The sequence below is a fragment of the Hemiscyllium ocellatum genome, chromosome 21 (genome assembly GCF_020745735.1).
Source record: "Hemiscyllium ocellatum isolate sHemOce1 chromosome 21, sHemOce1.pat.X.cur, whole genome shotgun sequence".
NCBI classification, from domain to species: Eukaryota; Metazoa; Chordata; class Chondrichthyes; order Orectolobiformes; family Hemiscylliidae; genus Hemiscyllium; species Hemiscyllium ocellatum.
Genome location: NC_083421.1, coordinates 54,551,281 through 54,572,108, shown reverse-complemented (window position 1 = coordinate 54,572,108; position 20,828 = coordinate 54,551,281). Strand labels below are relative to the sequence as shown.

The 20,828-nt window shown below is 41.6% G+C and overlaps 1 protein-coding gene across 6 annotated transcripts in view; it reads left to right on the top strand.

Annotated features, from left to right (window-relative positions):
* Positions 1-20,828, top strand: part of LOC132825709 (formin-binding protein 1) — a 222,760-nt gene that overhangs the window by 56,633 nt on the left and 145,299 nt on the right. For 5 of the 6 annotated variants that reach the window (XM_060841110.1, XM_060841113.1, XM_060841114.1 and 2 more), the window contains exon 2: positions 7,280-7,395. In XM_060841110.1, the coding sequence (XP_060697093.1) occupies positions 7,280-7,395 (116 nt within the window). Of the gene's footprint in view, positions 1-7,279; positions 7,396-11,747; positions 11,812-20,828 lie in introns of those variants that run through there. The other variant, XM_060841115.1, reaches the window with a different exon arrangement.

Sequence of the window (20,828 nt, the reverse complement as noted above, 5' to 3'; positions counted from 1 at the left end):
TAATTTCTGTGTCCCCACTTTCATCTTCTGTATTACCTGCTTCTCTCTCATTCCACGAAGAAAACAGCCACAGCAGCAAGCTGAATCCACTGATTCCTTTTATTATGTTTTACCCCATTTGTGTTGTTTGGGGAGGTGGGAGGCTGAATTGCAGAGACTTGGGAGTTCTAGTCCAGGATTCTCTCAAGGTAAACTTGCAGGTTGAATCAGTAGTTAGAAAGGCAATGCAACGCTGGCATTTATTTTGAGAGGACTTGGATAGAAAAACAGGGATGTACTTCTGAGGCTCTATCAAGCTCTGGTCAGACCACATTTGGAACATTGTGCACAGTTTTGGGCCCCATACCTCCAGAAGGATGTACTGGCCTTGGAACGTGTTCAGAGGAATTTCTCCGGAATGGTCCCAGGAATGAAAAGCTTAACATATGATGAACGTTTGAGGACTCTGGCATTATACTTGATGGAGTTTAGAAGGATGAAGGGAGATCTAATTGAAACATACAGAATACTGAATGGTCTGGACAGAATGGATGTTGGGAAACTGTTTCCCTTGGCAGGAGAGACTAAGACCTGAGGGCACAACTGTAGAGTAAAGGGAAGACCTTTTAGAGCAGAGATACGAAGAAAGTTCTTTAGCCAAAGAGTGGTGAATCTATGGCATTCACTGCCACAGAAGGCTGTGGAGGCCAGGCCATTGTGTATATTTAAGAATATAGATTGATTGATTCCCTTGACAATCTAGAATCTAGAGTTATGGGGAGAAAGTGGGAGAAAGGGTCAAGAAACTTATCAGCCATGAATGGTGGACAGACTTGATGGGCTGAACGGCCTAATTTCTGCCCATATCTTACTGTCTCCCAAATGTTAACCAGTCAAGTTGTGCTCGTAACAAGGTGTTTAATAAGGCTTAATCCCTATCAATTAGCATCTCGCTGCTGACACTGCCTCATGAGAATCTTGTTGTACCACTTTAAAAGGCGGTGTGAGCTGCTCCTGAGATTGGCTTCACCTTACTTGTTGTCCAATCCTGCCACATATATTACCATTGCCAATGTTGCTCAGACATCTGCAACATTTCACCCCAATTTAGGGGAGGCTTTGAACAGTGTTAACTTCTAACAGTGGATTTTAACAGTTTTATTGAAGCTTTTTGAGTTATATTGTGTTCCTAAACTTGCTTAACGGTTAACCTGCCCCTTAAATGCCACAAAATCCAACTGCTAGTCTGCCCTGTGTAAACCAAAGTAAAATTGCTGTTTTGTGTGTGGGAACTTTGAGATTGGCTTCTTTGTGAATTTCTAAATTCTTGTCAGACAAAAGTAACACTGAATGGTGTTTCTTTCTTTCTATTTCTCACCATTCAGATCGTATGTCTTTTGTGTTTCAGGTTGGAGGAGTGAGATGTAAATCCATTGTATGTCATAGTAAAATTGAGTTGGTCATGTAGTTGAGAAAGTTAATCTGGAAGTAGGGTTTGGAGAGGCAGATTCATCAAATGGCGATGGGGTATTTGTTTTAATTGGTTCTTTGGGGTATTTGTTTTAATTGGTTCTTTGGCTTAACGATAAAGTGAAGGAATTTGAGTTAAGAAATGTGGATATTTTTATGTACAACAACCTTGAGCTTCATGAAATGTGCAATTCTTTTCTTTTTCAGTAGTTGAATAAAGTGCTTTGTGAAAGCTCTACATATTTGCATTACAATATTGTTATATATCCAAAATGCGTTTCTAACACTGAACTACTGAGTGAAATCAACAAGCGCTACACTTAAGCGCTGGATGTTGTGTTCATCTCTTTGATAAAACTGATTTTTTTTAGTCCAATTGTATTCTCGCTAAACTAAATGAGCAGATTTTAAAGACAAGTTGTACAGCATTGTTGGAGAAATTAGCCCAATACATTAGAGATCACAAAGCACAGTTCAAAGTGAAATTGACAGTTTATTAGTACAGCGATATCAGGTAGAGAAATTGGCTAGGCTGAAACAGCACAGTCTGTCCAGGTAGCCAGAATTCTCTTCCTCCAGCTGAGGAAGAAGCCAGTTTTTGTAATAATCTTGTACAATAAGGCTAATTAGAAATGGGGAAAAATACAATGAATCTGGAAATGGAGTAATCTAGTTACAATGATGCTACTCGGAAAACAGTTATCAGATGAATGTCCTGATTCTCGATACAATGCAACATCCTGACAGTATCAATGGGTCTGGAGCTTCCATTTCCCTTCACAGATCGGTGCTAATGTCTCCTCTGAAACAGTAAGGTGCTTCCATTGGCTTGTCCTGCGAGCACTGCTCTTGGTGGTGCCTCTCTGACCTGGTCTTTGTGTGGCTTTGGTATTGCTGGGTTATGAGACTGACCTCGGGGCTTTGGGACGGCTGTGTTGATCTGACATTGTTAGTGGGTGCTGGGAAGTGTATTCCCTTGTCTGCGAGTTCTGTCTGGTTTCGCTTGTCAGTCTGCTTGGCCCCTGCTGAGGCATCCTGGGTGTTTTGGTATAGTTTGGCCAAGTTTGCTTTCCTGTGTTCTGTGTGGGCCTATTATGGGTTGGCAGGGTGGCAGATCTTTTCCCCACAGGCATGGAGACAATCCAGAAGTCATGAGTTTGACCCTTGGTGGGTGAAGTGGATAGTCAAGAGGACAGCAAAAAGAAAGAAAAAAGATGTGTTGAAGGGACCTGTAGTTATTGTGTGAATCTTAGTCATATCTTGTAGATTTGGAACAACAATTTAGTGCATAAATTCCATCAATGTGATAATGTGAGTAAAATTAAATTTGCATGGTGGTTATGGAATGAAACAGTGTTAAAGACTTTGGATGCATTGTATTTCATAAATTAGAATCTTTCTGTTAGAAGTTGTATGACGTTCTCAACTGTTAAATTATTTGATTATGGTTAATTTTAGTGTAATATTACATTCTCATCAAAAGTAATTTGGAACAACTTAAAGTGGACTGCAGCGTTATGGTCTGTGTAGCTGGTCTGAGGAAATATGCTAGATCAAAAATATGTCAAAATTAAATAATTTTGCGTTTCAAATGCTATCCTACTTCACTTTGAATTTGCCAAAAGAAATTCCAAGCATGACCTCATGAATTATGCAGAAATATTTAAATGAAACTGAAGGATTAACTTGAGGTTTTGTGCATGGCTTTAACATGAGAAATATGAATACGTAGATTGAGGGGAAAAAAATCCAAATCCAGTTTTAATATGGACCATTCACTGTCAGAGTTATTAGAACATATTATTAGACTAGTTTTCTGCACTATCAAACGGAGAAAGAAGACCTGCATGACATCTCTTAAACTTGTGGGGCACCTAGTCAGGCTTCTTTAGCATGGTATTGTGCTCGAGTTATTGTTAGTGTAAGAAAAGTGTTCAAATAAACTGAAAAAATTTGTGACATTCTTATGAAGTCCTGAATAAATGTTTTATAATGGCAATTGAGTATTAAGATCTAAAACCTAATAAAAATCTGGTTACACAATTAGCCAATTCTCACATTGCCTCTTCAACAGTTTTTGGAACAAGATTAATTTCAGTGTGCTTCTGTTTGACTCAATCTGCTATTCCTCTCATGTTTCTGGGAAGAGATGCACACATGTACTTGATATAATTCTTCATTTTATCCATATTTGAGTCTACTTACGACCCCTTTTTCAATCTTATGTGGAATATGGGAATTGTTCATTCCTTATTTCCTGTTAGTTTGCTCGGCAATTTTAGAGAACAGTTAAAACTCAGCCACATTGCTATGGATGTGGAGTGAATTGCGAGCCAGACCAGGTATAAGTAGTAGACTATCTACATTAAAAAGATGCTGGTGGACCAGATAGGCTCTCCTGACAAGAAATAATACATAGTAATGGGAACAATTGTCATTATTGGGACTGATTTTCAATTCCAGAATTAATTCAATTTAAATTGTACAGGATACTAACCTTTTGGCTCTAGAGCATTGGACTGAGCTTCTGGATTGCTGGTCCACTGACATTACCACAGGAGTACTATCTCCACAAAGATACTGATTGCAAACTGAATTTTCCATGAGCATACTAATAGATTATTTTCTGATCTTTAAGAAGGAAAAACTATTGTAGTCATTTCATTTTAAATGAAAAATACTTAGAACATAGAATGTAGAACAGTACAGAACAGGCCCTTCAGCCCACGATGTTGTGCCAACCATTGATCCTCCTGTATGCACCCTCAAATTTCTGTGACCATATCCATGTCCAGCAGTCTCTCAAATATCCCCACTGACCTTGCTTCCACAACTGCTGCTGGCAACGCATTCCATGCTCTCTCAACTCTGTGTAAAGAACCCACCTCTGACATCCCCTCTATACTTTCCTCCAACCAGATTAAAACTATGACCCCCCATGTTAACCATTTCTGCCCTGGGAAATAGTCTCTGGCTATCGACTCTATCTATGCCTCTCATTATCTTGTATACCTCAATTAGGTCCCCTCTCCTCCTCCTTTTCTCCAATGAAAAATGTCCGAGCTCAGTCAACCTCTCTTCATAAGATAAGCCCTCCAGACCAAGCAGCATCCTGGTAAATCTCCTCTGAACCCTCTCCAAAGCATCCACATCTTTCCTATATTAGGGCGACCAGAACTGGACACAGTATTCCAAGTGCGGTTTAACCAAAGTTTTATAGAGCTGCAGCAAGACCTCACGACTCTTAAACTCAATCCCCCTGTTAATGAAAGCCAAAACACCATTTCTTTCTTAACAACCCTGTCCACTTGGGTGGCCATTTTAAGGGATCTATGTACCTGCACACCAAGATCCCTCTGTTCCTCCACACTGCCAAGAATCCTATCCTTAATCCTGTACTCAGCTTTCAAATTTGACCTTCCAAAATGCATCACCTCGCATTTATCCAGGTTGAACTCCTTCTGCCACCTCTCAGCCCATCTCTGCATCCTGTCAATGTCCCGTAGCAGCCTACAACAGCCCTCTATACTGTCAACGACACCTCCAATCTTTGTGTCGTCTGCAAACTTGCTGACCCATCCTTCAATCCCCTCATCCAACTTATTAATAAAAATTACAAACAGTAGAGGCCCAAGGACAGAGCCCTGTGGAACACCACTCACCACTGACTTCCAGGCAGAATATTTTCCTTCTACAACCACTCGCTGTCTTCTGTTGGCCAGCCAATTCTGCATCCAGACAGCTAAGTTCCCCTGTATGCCATTCCTCCCGACCTTCTGAATGAGCCTACCATGGGGAACCTTATCAAATGCCTTGCTGAAGTCCATATACACCACATCTACAGCTCGACCCTCATCAACTTTTCTAGTCACATCCTCAAAGAACTCGATAAGGTTTGTGAAGCATGACCTGCCCCTCTCAAAGCCGTGTTGACTGCATTTAATCAAGCCATGCTCTTCCAGATGGTCATAAATCCCATCCCTCAGAATTCTTTCTAACACCTTGCAGACAACAGACGTGAGACTTACTGGTCTGTAAGTGCCGGGGATTTCCCTATTTCCTTTCTTGAAGAGAGGAATTACACTTGCCTCTCTCCAGTCCTCATATATTAACAATAATATGACTCCAGTGGAGAGCAAGGATGCAAAGATCTTTGCAAGTGGCGAAGCAATTGTATTTCTTGTTTCCCAAAGCAGCCGAGGACAAATCTGGTCTGGGCCTGGCAACTTGTCAATCTTAATGTTTGACAAAATTTTCAGCACATCAGCTTCCTCTATCTCTATCCATTCTAGCATGCACACCTGCTCTTCAAAGGTTTCATTCACGACAAAATTCCTTTCTTTTGTGAAGACTTAGATTCATAGAAATTTACAATACAGAAGAGGACATTTAGCATGTTATTTCTTGCCAGTCAACACACATCTTACAGTGTGATCCTATTTCCAGCTTTACCACTTAAGGGTGATGCGAGTTTCTGACTCAGCCGACCTTCCATGCAGTGAACTTCGAACATGAGCCAGCCCCTCAGTGAAAAAATATTCCCTTAACCCTCTGTTTTCTCAGTTGCATAGCTCATTATTGACCATTTGGCATGATTGCAATGTGTTTTAGAATAAAGAAAGAAATCACTAGCTAACTGGAAGCCAAGACTTTGAGCTGTAGGTCAAAATACTTAATTTAGCAATCTATACATAATTTTAGAGTGCATTATGCAGCACTCTATACAGTATTCCAGTATTGCTTAAGAATGCAATATGCTACTGTAAGACATTTTCCATATTCAAGAAAACAGAAAACCATTTTTACATTGTGTAAATGCTTTTAAATATTTGCATGAAGATGAATGCTTTGATTGTAATTCTGAAATACTTTGTTTCATTCCATTTTTCATGTGGAAAAATAAATAATGATGTATATGTGACTTGGAAAATATCATCTTCGATGAGTGAAATTACCATATGTACACATGTATAGGTCAAGTTTTCAAGGCCATTTTTGAGCTGAAATTAGGGGATGGACTTATATACAAGGTATTGTCACAAGGGGATGAAATTATGCTTGGCATGAGTCAAAAAAATGATCAAACAGGGGCCAGATCTCTCTATAAAATGAACAATAATATTTTGGATATCAGCAAAGTTAAAAAAAATAAAATTGCCCCAGCTTGAACGAAGTACTAAAGTAATTATGATGTTTTCATACTATATAGGTAATATCTACTGTGGTTGAGTATAGGACACATGGTGAAGAAAAAGTTTGTACTCAAGTCTTTGTCATTTGCATTTCATCTTCGCATTGTAATAAGTTTTTAAGAGAAATGCAAGCACAAACAAGTCAATATCCATGTGGTCATTTAAAATGGAAAACTTGCCTTCCATGCAGCCGTGTGGTCCCTGAACATTCCCTGGAGTATGTTCGCTCCGTGGTAAACCACAGGTAACTGAAACCGTGAAAGCTGGCTCCACTGATTACAGTAATTCTGCAAACCTGGAGTGAAGTGTGATGGCTGGCAGATGGAAGACCTGGAACAGAGCAGTACGGTCCACAGACTGGAAAGCTGGAGTGGAACGCAGCAGGCAGGCACTTGACTCATAAAAGTTGATCTGTAACTGTGAAGAACCAGAATCGACTTGCATATATATATATGGAATATACATATATATATGCAAGATATGAGATATATGGAAAATACAAGATTTTTTGGCCAAAAATAAGGATTGACTTAAACAGGCGATTGAGCTGTACACTAGTATATACAATATGTAGAAGTTTGAAAGTAGGCTTGATACTTTGCAAGCAATATGATTCATATTTTTTTTTTGTCCAACAGGATCAATTTGACAACTTGGAAAAACACACACAATGGGGAGTTGAATTTGTAGAGAGATACAACAAGTTTGTTAAGGACCGGACAGAAATTGAGATCAGCTATGCAAAGCAGCTTAGGTGAGTATTATGAAAAGTAATGTAATCCATTGTATTTCTGATTTAGGAAATAAAAGATGAGTAGTATATCAAGTCCATTAGGCTTGTGATCTCAGCGCTTGTATCCACTTGGTATGTACATGCTTACTTCAACCTTTTTGTTCGAAAAGTATAACACAAAATAAATACTTTTAATCATTGCTTTAATTACTTTGGTTGCTGAAAGGTGATAAATTATTATTAAATACATACAATGAAAATGCACATACCTGTGACAGGGTATATTAAAGGTATTTGTGCTAAAATCAATGCATGTGATTGAAATGGTGTTATTGGACTATTCAGTAATTTTGGTCTGGCAAAATTAATGTGAATAAAAGAATGTTCTTCTTCAATTCAGTTCCTGTGTTGCATGGGAATGAGATGTTTAGAGAAAACATTTTTACAGCAGCTCTTTGAATTCAAGTATTTACAAACTTTAAGATAATCTGATGATCTGACAGACTGCTGTTAAAGAATTATGATTTGATGTTGATTAATTATTAAACTAAAGATGATGTTTAATTGCAACAAGAGACAATGGATCAAACGGATATACTGACATTTTATACAGACTGTATCAGGAAACAAAAAAAAATGCTTGGTGTTGGAAAGTTGGTTGAATATTTTGGGCCTGTTCTCCAGATTTGTAAGGAGCTCCAAGCAGATCATGCCATTCAAAGTGCATCGAGACTGAATAACTTGCCAAATTATTTTGAATACTAAAAACAACAATAAATCTAAGAATTGAAATAGAACTAGCCAAGTTGAAATCTGATTGTTAGTCCAATATTGACATCACCGTGAAGGAGAAAAGAAAAAAGCATCTAGAGACATAATTAATAATAAGTGATTGACGACTTCTGTGGTTAGGAAGTTGTTCCCAACAGTTCCATTTAAGTTCCTTGGAGGAGTGGATCTAATGAACAAGGGCAACACTGCCTCACTAGAGATCAGGAGGTTATAATCAACTAGGATAAAGGGCTTATGCCCGAGGCGTCAATTCTCCTGCTCCTCTGGTGCTGCCTGATCAGTGTGCTTTTCCAGCACCACACTCTTGACTCTTTTTAAGTGGCTTGTTGATTGACCTGAAAAGTCAGCTCTTGCAGAGGAAACAAGAGTAGTTGTTGTTGGAGATGCAACATGATGAAAAATGATATTTCGCAGTATACCTTGCCAACTAATATTTAGTTATGACAGTATACAGAAATATTGTGGAGAGACAAAAGCAATGTTTTAATTTTGATATTAAACTTTGACATGAGTTGAGGTTAGATATAGTAAGCGGAGATTTTAGACATTTGAGTTTTAATACAGGGAAGAGAACAACAATTTATTCTGGTTAATATGTTAGTGACAAGGAGTCGTGAGGGCTGATCTGCTGACAAAATCACCCAGTCAGTTCTGGAAGGAATAAGTTGGATAGGAATGTAATTTGTTAGATTCATACAGTACGCCAAAAAGAATGGAACAGAAGGAGGGATGATGACTGAAGAAAGGAGTGAAGACAAAGTTTTTTTTAAGTGAAAGTAGCAGTCTTGGACTGGAGTCTGGAACTTCAGGGAAAATCTGTACAATAATGGACGCAAGGAGTGTTGAGGTAGATCTGGATACTTGGCAATTATTAGGCACCTCCAGTTTGGCAGTAAGTGGTGAGGGTGAGCATGAAAGAGATAATAGGCTGGAGTACAGAGACAAAGTATTGGATTTAATGGAACTGGGTGCAGTGGGAGCCATGGTTTCTAGACCTACTTAACCATGACAGAGGCCCCATGTAAGTATTGTATGGCAAGAGAACATCCACCAATTAAATCGGAGGGGTTCGAGCAGACCCTATTCGGGAGAATTTGCAAAAAATCACCCCTTAGCCTCTAATTCCCCATGCCCATTCCATCTTGTGATCCATGACCCCATCTCACCCTGACAAAAATTTGATCGGGGTTCCACGACATTCCAGGACCAATGGTAAGTATAATACCTCCAGCTTCCATGGTCTGTTGCATTGGTGACAGCAAGTTGAAGCAGGTCTTCGGCTGGCAATTTAAGCAGGTGGAATATGAGCCAATAGATGCCAAATTGGGGAGCAGACTGACGGAAGCTACAAATGCCTAAAGGACACCTGATTTGATTGGACCTTTGCCATGTTTTTTCCAACTGATGAATGAGACCATTCCCTGACAAAGTCTAGCCCAAAGTCAGAAGTGTCATGGTGGGATATACTTAAATGACAGAAGTAGGGTGGTGTCAAATTTGAAGCCAGGAGAGTGAAGACCAGAAGCCACTCTAAGGGTAGGATTTTGAAAGACATGTGAATTGAGGTATTTCATGAGAAAGAAAATCCACGTTGTGTGCAGAAGCTGTGATGGATGGGGTAACAAAAAAAATAGTGATGAAGTTGGCCTAGCCATGAAATCCAGAAATGGTAGAGAAGTGCAGTTAGCCCAGGAGAGCACATCTTTGGGCAGACCGCAAATGAAACCCAGTAAACATGGTTGGCTAATCTCAGGCTCACAGAACTGCGATTGTGGTAGAAGGGCTGTAAATAATTCACAATAAATTAAAATTCAAAGAAAGGTCAGCAATCTCGTCTTGCAGTGTGGTCTAATCCATAATTCTAGGATTGAGGTACAGAGAATTTTAAGAATTTGAGTGCAGAAATAGATTACTTCTGCATTGAAAAGCATTGAAAAACAAAGTGAGAAGAAAAACCTGTGGATGCTGGAAATCAGAAACAAAATCAGAAATTACTGAAAAAACTCAGCAGGTAAAAGCAACATCATGTTTTGGGTCTACTGATACTCCTTCAGAATTGATAGTAGCGAGGAAAAGAAGGGTAGGAGAAGGGGAAGGACTAAATGGTAGGTGGAGGTGGAGCCCAGAGAAAGAGAAAAACAGATGGGCAGACAAAGGAGTGGGTAAAGGTCAGCCTGGGAGAATGAATAACTGGTAATGGGAATCATTAGTGGCTGACAAAGAGTTGTTAGTGATGGCAGCCCATAACATTAATTAACTTGATATTGAGTCCAGAAGGTTGCAGGATTCCCAAGTTCAAATGACGTGTTGTTCTTCCAACTTGTGCTGCGCTTTGCAGGAGTACTGTAGGATATCCAAGACACGGAACTCAGTGGTATGTTGAAATGGAACTGGAAGCACAAGGTCATTTTTGTGGATGAAACGTAGATGTTCTGAAAAGCAGTTGCCCAGTCTGCGCTTCTCCTCTCCAGTGTAGGGGAGACCACATTGTGAGCAGGAAGTACAGTAGACTAAATTGAGTAAAGTGCAGATAAATTGCTGCTTCAACTGGAAGGTGTGTCTGCGGTCTTGGACAGTGAGGAGTAAGTAAACAGGCAAATGTTGCCCCATCTGTGATTGTGTGGAAGTTGCCATGGGACTGTGGGGAGATGTTGAGGGTAGAAGAGGAGTGGACCAAGGTAGCCCTCGACAACGACCTTTTGTCTTCTAGGATCAAGGCAATTTTATATCCATCTTAACAACTCACCATGGATACCATGTGATTTAATCTATTGGATCAGCCTATCTTGGAGCACCTTGTCAAATGCTTCATTAAAGTCCATACAGTCTACATCACCTGCCCTTCCCTCATGAATCATCTTCATCACTTCGCCAAAGAACTCATTCAGATTTGTGAGGCAAGGCCTCCTTCATAAAAAAAACTAAGCCACCCATCCGTAATAAGTCATTTTTTTTTCCCCAAATGTGAGTAAATCCTGTCCTTCAGGATCTTCTGCAATAATTTTCCCTACCACTGATCGAAGACTGACTGGCCTGTAATTTCCTGGATTGTCCCTTACACTTTCCTTATACAAAGAAACGACATTGGCTATGCTCCAGGCATCTGGGACCGCTCTGTGGCTAAAGAGGATACAAATATATCTGTCAAAATTCCAGCAATCTCCTCCCTTGCCTTTCTCAGTGTCCTGGGGACTTATCTACCTTAATGTTTTTAAAGACACCCAACATCACCACCTTCTTAACAGACATGCCCTGGAATTTAAAAATATCCCTCCCTAATCCTATCATCTTCCTATCCTTCACCTTGGTGAATACTGATGCGAAATACTCATTATGGGCCTGACCAACTTTCTCTCACTCCATGCATAAGTTCCCTCCTTTGTCCTTCAGTAGATCTAGCCTTTCCCTCGCTGCCCTCTTGATCTTTATGTCTTTAAAATGACTTGGCATTCTCCTCAATCTTAGTTGCCAAGGATATTTCACAGGCCCTTTTAGCCCTTCTAAACTCTTGTTTAAGTTCTTTACTGGACCCTTTATATTCCCTGAAATCCTCTGATTTCAGTCTTCTAAACCTTACATAACAGACAAAGGAAGCACATGGTGAGGTCATTGCAGAAGAGAGAGAGCAAGAGAGAACCTGCACAGGTACTGCCTTTGATGTGTGAATTCGTGTATCACTGGACATCGGAGTGCATCTAGAAAAATTATCAAACAGTGAAATTCACAACCGATCTTGGAGGAACTGTTGGGCGAAGTTCTCAGCACAATATCAGAGAAGTTAATTGTTGTTTTAAGTGTGGCCTACAGAAAATCTGCAGTAGTGAGTAGAGTAGGTTCTTTCTTGATTATGTTTTTGGAGATATGTCTCTTGACTGAACTTAAAATATAAGCCATAACTGTTAATTTAACCTGGGGCAATGTTTGTAGAGGAATAAGACAGTGTTAATTTCTGGGTCTGTAGATTGTGAAGGAGCAAAGATGGCCTTTAATAGAGTAATATGTATACTTGTCAGATGTGGGAGTTTAAAGAGAGTTTAAGGGTTACTGCGGATTATATCAGCCATAAATGCTGCTGGCTGTGAATCTCATCAGATCAAATGGATTGGTTGACGAAACAGAAGCGATGAGGAACTTGCAACAGTATGTGATGGACGGCAGTTATAGGAGGGGGAAAAGTCTCAGGGACAGTCATATAAATGGGTTAACTCCAGGAAAGGTAAGAGAGGTAGGCAGCTAGTGCAGGAGTCTTTTGTGGATATACCCGGTTCGAACAGGTATGCTGTTTTGGAAAATGTAGGGGGTGATGGATTCTCAAGGGAACATAGCACCAAACAGCCAAGATGGAGACTGGCTGTAATGCAATGAGGGGTATGTCGGGTTCCAAGAGATAAATTGTGTTAGGGGATTCTCTAGTTCGAGGTACAGACAGACATATCTCTGGCCAGCAGCGAAAAAGCAGAATGGTGTGTTGCTTCCCTGGTGCCAGGATCAAAGAAGTCTCAGAGAGGGTGCAGAATGTTCTCACGGGGGAGAGGGGCCAGCAAGAGGTCATTGTCCACATTGGAACCAATGACATAGGAAGGGAAAAGGTTGAGATTCTGAAGGGAGATTACAGAGAACTAGGCAGAAATTTTAAAAGGAGGTCCTCGAAAGTAGTAGTATCTGGATTACTCCCAGTGCTATGAGCTAGTAAGGGAAGGGATAGGAGAATAGAACAGATGAATGCATGGGTGAGGAACTGGTGTATGGGGAAAGGATTCACATTTCTAGATCATTAAAATCTCCTTTGGGGTAGAAGTGACCTGTACAAGAAGGAGGGGATGTGGTGGGAGATAGTGAGGAAAGAGATCAATCTGAGACTGGTACAGTTGAGAACAGAAGCGAGTCAAACAGTCAGGGCAGGAAGGGACAAGGTAGGACTAATAAATTAAACTGCATTTATTTCGATGCAAGGGGCCTAACAGGGAAGGCAGATGAACTCAGGGCATGGTTAGGAACATGGGACTGGGATATCCTAGCAATTACAGAAACATGGCTCAGGGATGAGCAGGACTGGCAGCTTAATGTTCCAGGATACAAATGCTACAGGAAGGATAGAAAGGGAGGCAAGAGAGGAGAGAAGGTGGCAATTTTGATAAGGGATAGCATTACAGCTGTGCTGAGGGAGGGTATTCCCAGAAATACATCCAGGGAAGTTATTTGGGTGGAACTGAGAAATAAGAAAGGGATGATCACCTTATTGGAATTGTATTATAGCCCCCCTAATAGTCAGAGGGAAATTGAGGATCAAACTTGTAAGGAGATCTCAGTTATCTGTAAGAAAAATAGTGTGGTTATGGTAGGGAATTTTAACTTTCCAAACATTGATTTGGACTGCCATAGTGTTAAGGGATGGAAAGGAATTTAAGTGTGTACAAGACAATTTTCTGATTCAGTTATGTGGATGTACCTACTAGAGAAGGTGCAAAACTTGACCTACTTTTGGGAAATAAGGTAGGGCAGAGGTGTCAGTGGGGGAGTACTTTTGGGCCAGCGACCATAATTCTATTAGATTAAAAATAATGATGGAAAAGGATAGACCAGATCCAAAGTTGAAGTTCTAAATTGGAGAAAGACTAATTTTGACAGAATTAGGCAAGAACTCTCAAAAGCTGATTGGAGGCAGATGGTCGCAGGTAAAGGGACGGTTGGAAAATGGGAAGCCTTCAGAAATGAGATAACAAGAATCCAGAGAAAGTATATTCCTGTCAGGATGATGGGAAAGGCTGATAAGTATAGGGAATGCTGGATGACTAAAGAAATTGAGGGTTTGGTTAAGAAAAAGAAGGAAGCATATATAAGGTATAGACAAGACAAATCGAGTGAATCCTTAGAAGAGTATAAAGGAAATTGCAGTATACTTAAGAAGGAAATCATGAGGGCAAAAAGGGGACATGAGATAGCTTTGGCAAATAAAATTAAGGAGAATCCAAAGAATTTTTACCAATACATTAAGGACAAAAGGGTAACTAGGGAGAGAATAGGGCCCCTCAAAGATCAGCAAGGCGGCCTTTGTGTGGAACCACAGAAAATGGGGGAGATACTAAATGAGTATTTTGCATCAGTATTTACTGTGGAAAAGGATATGGAAGATATAGGTTGTCGGGAAATAGATGGTGACGTCTTGCAAAATGTCCAGATTACAGAGGAGGAAGTGCTGGATGTCTTGAAATGGGTGAAGGTGGATAAATCCCCTGGACCCAATCAGGTGTACCTTAGAACTCTGTTGGAAGCTGGACAAGTGATTGCTGGGCCTCTTGCTGAGATATTTGTATCAGGTGAGGTGCCAGAAGACTGGAGGTTGGCTAATGTGGTGCCACTGTTTAAGAAGGGTGTTAAGGACAAGCCAGGGAACTATAGACCTGACGTCAGTGGTGGGCAAGTTGTTGGAGGGAATCCTGAGGGACAGGATGTACATGTATTTGGAAAGGCAAGGATTGATTAGGGATAGTCAACATGGCTTTGTGTGTGGGAAATCATGTCTCACAAACTTGATTGAGTTTTTTGAAGAAGTAATAAAGAGGATTGATGAGGGCAGAGCGGTAGATATCATATATGTGGACTTCAGTAAAGCTTTCGACAAGGTTCTCCATGGGAGACTGATTAGCAAGATTTAGATCTCATGGAATACAGGGAGAACTAGCCATTTGGATCCAGAACTGGCTCAAAGGTAGAAGACAGAGGGTGGTGGTGGAGGGTTGTTCTTCAGACTGGAGGCCTGTGACCAGTGGAGTGCCACAAGGATCGGTGCTGGATCCTCTACTTTTTGTCATTTACATAAATGATTTGGATGCGAGCATAAGAGGTACAGTTAGTAAGTTTGCAGATGACACCAAAATTGAAGGTGTAGTGCACAGTGAAGAGGGTTACCTCAGATTACAACAGGATCTTGACCGGATGGGCCAATGGGTTGAGAAGTGGCAGATGGAGTTTAATTCAGATAAATGTGAGGTGCTGCATTTTGGGAAAGTAAATCTTAGCGGGACTTATACACTTAATGGTAAGGACCTAAGGAGTATTGCTGACAAAGAGACCTTGGAGTACAGGTTTATAGCTCCTTGAAAGTGGATTCGCAGGTAGATAGGATAGTGAAGAAGGCGTTTGGTATGCTTTCTTTTATTGGTCAGAGTATTGAGTACAGGAGTTGGGAGGTCATGTTGCAGCTGTACAGGACGTTGGTTAGGCCACTGTTGGAATATTGCGTGCAATTCTGGTCTCCTTCCTATTGGAAAGATGTGAAATCTGTAAGGGTTCAGAAAAGATTTACAAGGATGTTGTCAGGGTTGGAGGACTTGAGCTTTTGGGAGAGGCTGAACAGGCTGGGGCTGTTTTCCCTGGAGCGTTGGAGGCTGAGGGGTGACCTTATAGAGGTTTACAAAATTATGGGGGGATAGATTGGGTCTTTTCCCTGGGGTGGGGGAGTCCAGAACTAGAGGGCATAGGTTTAGGGTGAGAGGGGGATGATATAAAAGAGACCTAAGGGACACCTTTTTCACGCAGAGGGTGTTACGTGTATGGAATGAGCTGCCAGAGGATGTGGTGGAGGATGGTACAATTGGAACATTTAAGAGACACTTGGATGTGTATATGAATAGGAAGGGTTTGGAGGGATATGGGCCTGGTGCTGGCAGGTGGGACTAGATTGGGTGGGATATCTGGTTGGCATGGATGAGTTGACCGAAGGATCTGTTTCCATGCTGTACATCTCTATGACTCGAAATGCTTCCTTTTAATTTCCGGTAAGATAGAAATGGAGCATGGGGCTTGTTCGCTCCATCTGCTTTTCTTTTCGTTCCTTTAAATTTCCGTCTCTATTTTCACTTTTTTTTTATCTTCCATTTTACCTACCTCTTGTTTAAGAGCTCATTGGTGAATAGGGTCAATGTGGACTCATGGCAGTCAGCATGTGGGCCCAGCACAGACTCTCCGGCAGTTGGCAATTAGGCCCAGTGCAGACTTGTAGCAGTGGCATCAGAAAGAGTTTGGGTGCCTACTGCTTCTGCATCAATGAGGCGGTCCTAGCGCCAACTCATGGCTGCTGTAGCAAAGGTTCGTTTGTGTTCCTGTTGGCATGTGCGCAGATTCGGCGAGGTGAGTTTAGGCCCAGTACAAGACCTTGATGCATTGATGAGGTGGGCATGAAGTGGGTTTACCCTTAAATAGCTGCCGTCAATCTACCTTCTCCAGTTTCTGTCTAATGCTGTTGTAATTAGCATTGCCCCAATTTAAAAACCTCTTATAAAGTCACCTTCAGTCTCTACTCCAGGGGAAACAGCTGCAGCCTATTTAGCCTCTTTCTGTAGCTCAAATGCTCCAACTCTGGCAACATCCTTGTAAATCCTTTCTGAACCCTCTCAAGTTTCACAACATCTTCCAATAGAAAGGAGATCAGAACTGCACGTAATAATTCAAAAATGGCATAACCAATGCAGCCGCAAGATGACCTCCCAGCTCCTATAATCAATGGTCTGACTAATAAAGGAAAGCATACCAAATGCCGCCTTCACTATCCTATCTATCTGCAACTCTATTTTCAAGGAGCTATGAACCTGCACTCCAAGGTCTCTTTGTTCAGCAATACACCCCAGGACCTTACCATTAAGCATATAAGTCCTGCTCTGATCTGCTTTTCTAAAATGCAGCACCTCATATTTATCTCAAGTAAACTCCATTTGCCACTCCTCAGCCCATTGGCCAATCTATTCAAATCCCATTGTACTCTGAGGTAACCTCCTTCGCTTTTGACAGCACCTCCAATTTTGGTGTCATCTTCCAACCTTCTAATTATACCTCCGATGTTCACATCCAAATCGTTTGTATAAATGACGAAGAGTAGTGGACCCAGCACTGGTGCTTGTGGCACTCCACTGGTCACAGGCCTCCAGTCTGAAAAGCAATCCTCCACCACCACCCTATGTCTTTTACCTGTCTGTCTCAGTCACCTGCCTTGCCTCATTTCCCAAGAGTAGTTCTGACTTCTTTTCAAGTCAGAACATCCACATAATGAATCAGAAAATTTTCTTGTACACGCTTAACAAATTCCTCTCTACCTCAACCCTGAACACTATGGCATTCCCAGTCTGTGTTTGGAAAATTAAAATCACCTGCCACAGCCACTCTATTATTCCTACAGATAATTGAAATCTCCTTACAAATTTGTTCCTCAATTATTAGAGGGTCTATAATACAATCCAAGTAAGGTTATCATTTCTTTCTTATTTCTCAGTTCCACCCAACTAACTTCCCTGGATGTATTCCCAGGAAGATCCTCCTTAAGTACAGCAGTAATGCTATATCTTATCAAAAAAAGCCACTTCCCCTCCTCTGTCTTGCTTCCCTTTCTATCCTTCCTTTAACATTTCTGTTCTGGAAACTCATGTGGTCCAGGGTCCTCTCCATGGGGCAAGATGAGATGTGCACATGATTCTTCTTCCAGGGGTGCACAGGGAGAGCTCTAAAATTAGCAACCTGAAGGAAGGAGTTATCTTGATAATGTCATCTCTGTCTGACAGTCTGAGGGTCAGTAGATCCTTTTTATGCCAGACTGTATGACACACAGCACAGCCTCCTAGTTGTTCCTGTCCTCTATCCTTGATGGGTGGGAATCTGAACGTTTTTTGATCTTCTCTGGCTGCCCATTCTCTGTTGTCTTGTTTGTGTGTTGCATAGAACCTTTTGCTGATTGGAAGATGCGAGCCTGACAGGGGTGACTCTTCCAGGCAGTGAAGGCCTGGAAGTCAAAGCCTCCCTGTACACGGATAGTGTCACCATTTTCTGCTCTGATCCATAGTCAGTGCACAGATTCTTGGGTATCTGTGACCAGTACAAACTGGCCTCAGAAGCCAAGGTAAACAGAGGTAAGAGTGAGGTCGTGTTCTTTGGGAACTTCATCCTTTTCACTGTCAATCAAGACATATTACCAGAAGGTTTTGGGTGTATGGTTTGAAGGGGCCAGGATGTGCTCAAAAACTTGGGAGGAGCATATCACCAAGATGAGGTGGAAACTCGGCTCGCAGAAGCACTGATGCCTCTCCACTGCAGGAAAAAACTTGGTCATCAGATGTGAAGTTTGTTGGAGGTGCTGCGTGTGGCATTCCCGAGCCTGCACCTTAACAGCCACCCAATTCATTTAGACATCAAATATGACTGTGTCTGCAGGGACATCATGTAAAATGCTCTAGGTACGGCCAGGAAGGATGTACCCATTGTTGTGGTTCTGTTCGCCAAGCTGGAAGTTTTTGTTGCAAACGTTTCGTCCCCTGGCTAGGCGACATCATCAGTGCTTTGGTGTCGCCTAGCCAGGGGACGAAACGTTTGCAACAAGAACTTCCAGCTCGGCGAACAGAACCGCAACAACGAGCACCCGAGCTACAAATCTTCGCAAAAAACTTGAGGATGTACCCATCTCTGCCCTCATCCTGATGCCTACCTTTGTGTGCGGCTGCATCAAGCTGTGTGTAGACCCATGATATGCAAACGCTATATGTCACTGCTTACTGAGGTTGTACCCATCCCTGGTGTTGTAAAGGATGGGTCTGGCCTCATCGCTGCGGAATGTTGCAAGTAGTTGGACCATTCCGTCTCACCTGTCCCATGTGGACAAATTTGCAAAGAAAAGCACCTTTAACCACAAATCCATCAGGCAGAGGAAATAATGTCCTTGAGACCCTGTGGGATCCTATCTCATGGTTCCCTGAGCAGACTGTCCGAGTCATTTGGCAGAATGCCTCATCACCAGAACTTTACAGTAAGCACCAAGACATAGCTTGGCTGGCGGTGAGAAGGACACTGTCTGACAAATCCTTCGTGCACACATGCTGCCTTTGAATTGGTTGCATTTGTGAAGACTGTCGCTCCTCATCTTCTGGAGTGTGCCTTTGTCAAGAAGGTCTCGAGGTAATATTTTTTGTTGAGGTCTGTCCTGAATAGCTACATGATGCAGGGCTTCACGCTCTACTGCACTGTTCCCCAGACACTTGCTGAGACAAATATTGACTGCACCTTGGAGAACCATTGACACAGTGAAAGAATCTCTTTGGCCTTCCAGTGTTATGCATTGACCTTGGTACTGTTGCAAACTGGCACAAGCCAAGGTCCAGGACTACACAAAAGCCTGAAGTAGCTGCTGCCATGGCACATTGGGGAAAGACCACTGTCAAAGATCTATAAAAGTATAATGAGTGTCGATTCGGTTATCAGACCCTCTTGGCACCTCAAATTTAACAACTGCACCACTATGAAGTGCTTTTGTTTCTTGCAACTGTAGAGAAGCTCTTGAGAAATTTCAATATTTCTTTCTTCTCTGCAATGACGGTATAGATATGATTTAGAACCATTGTAATTTCTGACAGAATGGAGTATTTTAATGAATGGAGTATTTTTAGAAATGAAAAATAAAAATCATAGTTTGTCAGTACTTGCCATTGATGCCCCAGGTGGGAACGGACAGGGACTTAACATTCTTATCCAGTCTAGCTTAGGTGTGACTCTGGAACCACATCAATGTAGTTGATTCTTAACTGCCCTCTCAAGTAATCAATCAAGTCACTCCGTTTATCAGACTAGTTAAACAGTTTGAATAGATTAAATAGTTAAATAATTATAAAGCCAGATGGACTATTTACCAGCAAACTAGTACTGAAAATGGCACTGAAAGGGTACATTGACCTGGTGAAGTCTATCTGATTAAAATCTGTGAGCTGTTGCCAAAATGAGAGATTTGTCCCATGTTTCTGTCGAAGTATAACATTATTTGTTAAGGTACGATTCAGTCTGCAGGTCTGTCCTGTCTGCCATCATCCTCATTCTGAATATACCTAGACTCAGCAGAGACGACAGAAGATGGTATACAGACAGGAGGGAATTGGTCTGCAAGTCTTAAACGTTGACCAGGGCCCTGCTAATGTCTTTTGGCATTAGGTCAAACCAAGGCAAGGAAGCTTCTACTAATTATCATTTACTGATCTCCCTTAGCTGTTGAATTCTCACCTAGTCCTGAAACACATGGCTGTCAGATTGAGCTTAAGTAGGTGTAAAAGAACCAACAACAGGAAGAAATCTATTCTATCTTGTCTGCTCTGATCTACCTTTTGGAGGTGTGTTGTCTATAATGATTACATTACTTACTTATTTACAGTGTGGAAACAGGCCCTTCGGCCCAACAAGTCCACACCGACCCACCGAAGTGCGACCCACCTAGACCCATTCCCCTTCACCTAACAATACAGGCAATTTAGCATGACCAATTCACCTGACCTGCACATCTTTGGAGTGTGGGAGGAAATCGGAGCACCAGAGGAAACCCAGGCAGACATGGGGAGAATGTGCAAACTCCACACAGAGTTGCCTGAGGTGGGAATTGAACCCAGGTCTCTGGCGCTGTGAGGCAGCAGTGCTAACCACTGTGCCACTGTGCTGCTAGAAGTGACCACTACATGGTTCATGTGGAGCCAAAGTTCTGTTGTCACACTGAGGATGTCCTACATCTTATTGTATGATAATACCATTGTACTAAATAGAATATACTTAGGCCAGACCCAACAGCTCAAAGCTGTCCATCCGTGAGGCATTGTGGACCGATCATTGGGAGCAACAAAATTCTATTCAACCATAATCTATAACTT